Genomic DNA, 3,518 nt, shown 5'->3' with positions numbered 1-3,518 from the left:
CCTGGGAACCAGACCCCATCCCAGACATTAACCCCACCCCAGGTGCTGACCTTGCCCGGGACCCTAACCTGGGAACCAGGCCCCACCCTGGACATCAACCTCACCCCAGGTGCTGACCCTGCCTGGGACGCTAACCCAGACCCAGGTGCTCATTCCACCCTAAGGCCTGCTCCCCACCCCAGGTGTGGACCCCATCCTGGGCCCTGACCCCACCCCACGCATGGACCCTGCCCCAGACCCTGCCCCAGTGCTGTTCCCAGGGGGACCGCAGTCGGCACCCACCTGGAGAGCATCCTGTACGCATCTTGCTTGTCCACCGGCTTCTCCAGAATCAGCCCCCCGACCGTCTGCCAGAGAACCGGGGGGGGTCCACTCTCACTAAGCCAGATCTCACCGTCCACACCTTGATTTCAGTCACCAAGGACACAAAAACCAAACTGGAGGCCAGAAAAGGCCCCTGAGGGGGGACTCACCACAATGGTGTCCGCTCCGATGACAACATCCGGGGCCCGGAGGTCCTTCTGCAAGAAATCCGAACCCAGCTTTAGAAACGACATCCCTGTGGGTCTTGCCCAAATACCCTGGTGGCGTGACGGGTGCATACGAAGCCTGTCTCACTTCGGAAATTAAGAATGTCCCCAGTAGGAACACGAGTGTGACCCCAAATCCTCCCCAAGCTACCCTGAATTAAGGACAAAGCCGGTTTTTTGACCTGCTCAATGTAAGTTGAAGAAAAGGTAGTCCAGACAATAAAATAAATCCAAGTGGAAAATTCAGGCTTGCAGCTGAACACGCTCGTCTGGGGTCTATACAGAATAGGTTGTACTTAAAAATTAACCTTTCCACTGTCGAAAATCAATGGATCAATACTTGTTTATTTACAGCAATACTTATTATGGCATTAAGTACAGTGCATCTGTTATGTTACAGTAATTACAATAGGATATTCTTATAACACTTAACGATACTAATCTACCTTAATTATGTATCATAAACGATGCTGTTATACTCACTGCAATGGTATATTATATAGTAATAATAGTAATAGTTTAGGTCCATTAATTCTGTATCATAAATGACGATGTTATGCTCATTGCAATAGTATACTACATAGCAACATAAAACAATAATTTAGGTCCGTTAATTCTGTATCATTTTTTTCTTTTTTTTTAAAGATTTTATTTATTGAGAGAGAGGGAGACAGTGTTGGGTGGGAGGAGCTGGGAGGAGAGGGAGAAGCAGGTGCCCCTTGAGCAAGGAGCCCAACGTAGGGCTCAATCCCAGGACCCTGGGCGTTAATTCTGTATCATGAGTGATGCCATTATATTACTTACAATATTACTTACGTAGTCATATACAGATATATTCATTCTTTATTGTAAGTGATATTATAATATTAATTGTAATAATATGTTACACAGTAGCACATAGTAATAAATAAGCTACGTTAATTTTTTATGATAAATGATACCATTCTGTTAATCCCAATGGCATATTACAGAGTCAGACGGGTCAACTATGTTACATCAAAGGTACTATCACGTTAATTATGACAGTATGCTACACGGCAACACTCATTCATAGATCAGCTGCAGTAATTGCATAGGATACGGTAAATGGCATTTATTTATGACATGTCCATCGAAAACCGAGCAAGAGAACTCTCTAAAGACGCAGAGCAGAGCCCCCTTGCCTGGTGCATCCTGCTGGCCACCTCCAGGGCCTTCTGCTTGGCGGTTTCGATGGCGTAGGCATAAGGCGTGGGGAAGGACGCTTTATCAAGCTTCTCTTTGAACCTGGAAGGCACCACCTCGAACCTGAGACCCTGAAAGAGGGGAGAACAGGGTCTTGGGGCATGAGAGGAAGAACCCAAGGACCTTGAGCAGCATGTGCCAGGTTTATAGCAAACGTGGCCTCTCCCACGTGCCAGGAAGAAGTGAGACACTGACCAGTGCCAGCCCCTGGCTGGCCGGAGACCCGCAGACCTGGTGGGAAGACATCGGTACACGGGGCAGCCACGCAGAGGCCAGCAGGACAGTTTGGTTGGGGCGCAGGGGTCCGAGGCTCTGTGGGGTCAAAGGGCTCCCAAAGTGTCCCTGAGGCCAGCATTTCACCCCCACGGTGGACAAAGAGCTGAAAACATCCCGCCAGCACAAAATGCCACAAAGGACCGACCGTGGTCCCCAAACACATGTGGACAGGCAAGGCAGCTCCCCGTGGGGAGCTGGTCATGCAGAAAGTGACACCCCGGAGTTGGTGGAGACAGGCCTGTGGTCTTGAACACAGGCCGCCAAACCTCCCCAACCCACCGGCAGCCCCCCGACAGAGCTCCCGTGGGGCTCTGGGCACCCCTGCCCCCACCTCTCTCAGGGGCCCCCTCCTCGGCCCTTGACCTCCTACACCCTGTCTTCTGCTCTGTACCACCCCCCAACCCCTCCTCCTATCTCCAGTACCCCCTGCCCCCCAGACAGGGCCTCCCCACAGTGACCACGTCCCCTCCACTCTGGCTCCGTCTCTCCCCCATTACCAGCTCCAGGATGGACCCAGCTCAGGCACAGACATGGCCTTGGCCTGGCAGCGCTACCCCCCACCGGCCCCCCGGCCGGCAGGTCCTAGGCTACTTGGCCTGGCCTGAAGACTCTGGTCCCACACCATACAGACTGCAATTACTCTCAGTCACTGGGACCCTGCAGCACCATGACATGGCTCCAAAGAAGACCCCAGTCTGCAGACCCCTGCTACCAGATCAATAAGAGTCCCACTTTCCCCAGCCTGCAGCCCGCAGCTCCTGACTTGGAGCCACCGGTCACTAGACCCCAGTCACAGGGCCCCGCAGCGTCACTAGGACTCCTGGCACGAGCCCCACTGGTCTGGTCAGCAAGCCCTCGGTTACCAGGTCCCCCAGCACCAGGCCCTCCTGGGTCACCAGGGCCCTTTGGCCCCAGGGACCAGTCACCAGACCACCCCCCTGGCCACCTGGCACCAGGCCCTTCCTTGGTCACCAGGTTCCTGGTCCCCAGGCCCCTGGAAACAGGCCCACAGGCACAAGGCTCCCAATCACTAGATCCCCCAATCACCAACGCCCCCCCCCTCCCACCCCCCCCCCCCCCCCCCCCCCCCCCCAGGTCTCCAGACCCCTCCCCCAGGCCTCCGGCCTAGAGATCAATAGGTCCCTGGCTCACCAGCGCGCCCCCGCCCCCACACCAGAACCAGAAGCCCCAGTCACCAGACCTCCAATCACCTGGAGCCCCAGTCCCCCAGTCACCAGAGCCCCAGGTCACCAGACCCTCTGGCCCCAGATGCCCCAGATCAGTAGGCCTCCCCCGCACCAGGCCCCCCGGCTCCAGGCCCCCCCCCCCGGGCCCCCGCCCCCCCCCCCCCCCCCGCCTCAGACCCACAGTCACCAGGCCCCCGGGGCCCCCAGCCCCGCCGCAGACCCCGGCCCCAGGCCCGCAGTCACCAGACCCCCGGCCCCAGCCCCGCCGCAGACCCCGGCCTCAGACCCACAGTCACCAGGC

General features: G+C 56.3%; 1 protein-coding gene across 2 annotated transcripts in view; it reads right to left on the bottom strand.

The window, feature by feature from the left end:
• Positions 1–3,518, bottom strand: part of ASMTL (acetylserotonin O-methyltransferase like) — a 69,109-nt gene that overhangs the window by 16,303 nt on the left and 49,288 nt on the right. For both annotated transcript variants that reach the window (XM_025857756.2, XM_025857755.2), the window contains exons 2-4: positions 1,694–1,825; positions 474–521; positions 283–347 (exon numbers count right to left, since the gene is read on the bottom strand). In XM_025857756.2, the coding sequence (XP_025713541.2) occupies positions 283–347; positions 474–521; positions 1,694–1,702 (122 nt within the window). In that variant the 5' untranslated portion in view covers positions 1,703–1,825. The remainder of the gene's footprint in view (positions 1–282; positions 348–473; positions 522–1,693; positions 1,826–3,518) is intronic.

Source organism: Callorhinus ursinus, unplaced genomic scaffold (assembly GCF_003265705.2).
Source record: "Callorhinus ursinus isolate GAN/ISIS: 27379988/994484 unplaced genomic scaffold, GSC_fseal_2.0 scaffold16, whole genome shotgun sequence".
Taxonomy (NCBI): domain Eukaryota; kingdom Metazoa; phylum Chordata; class Mammalia; order Carnivora; family Otariidae; genus Callorhinus; species Callorhinus ursinus.
This window is presented reverse-complemented; position numbering and strand designations above follow the sequence as displayed.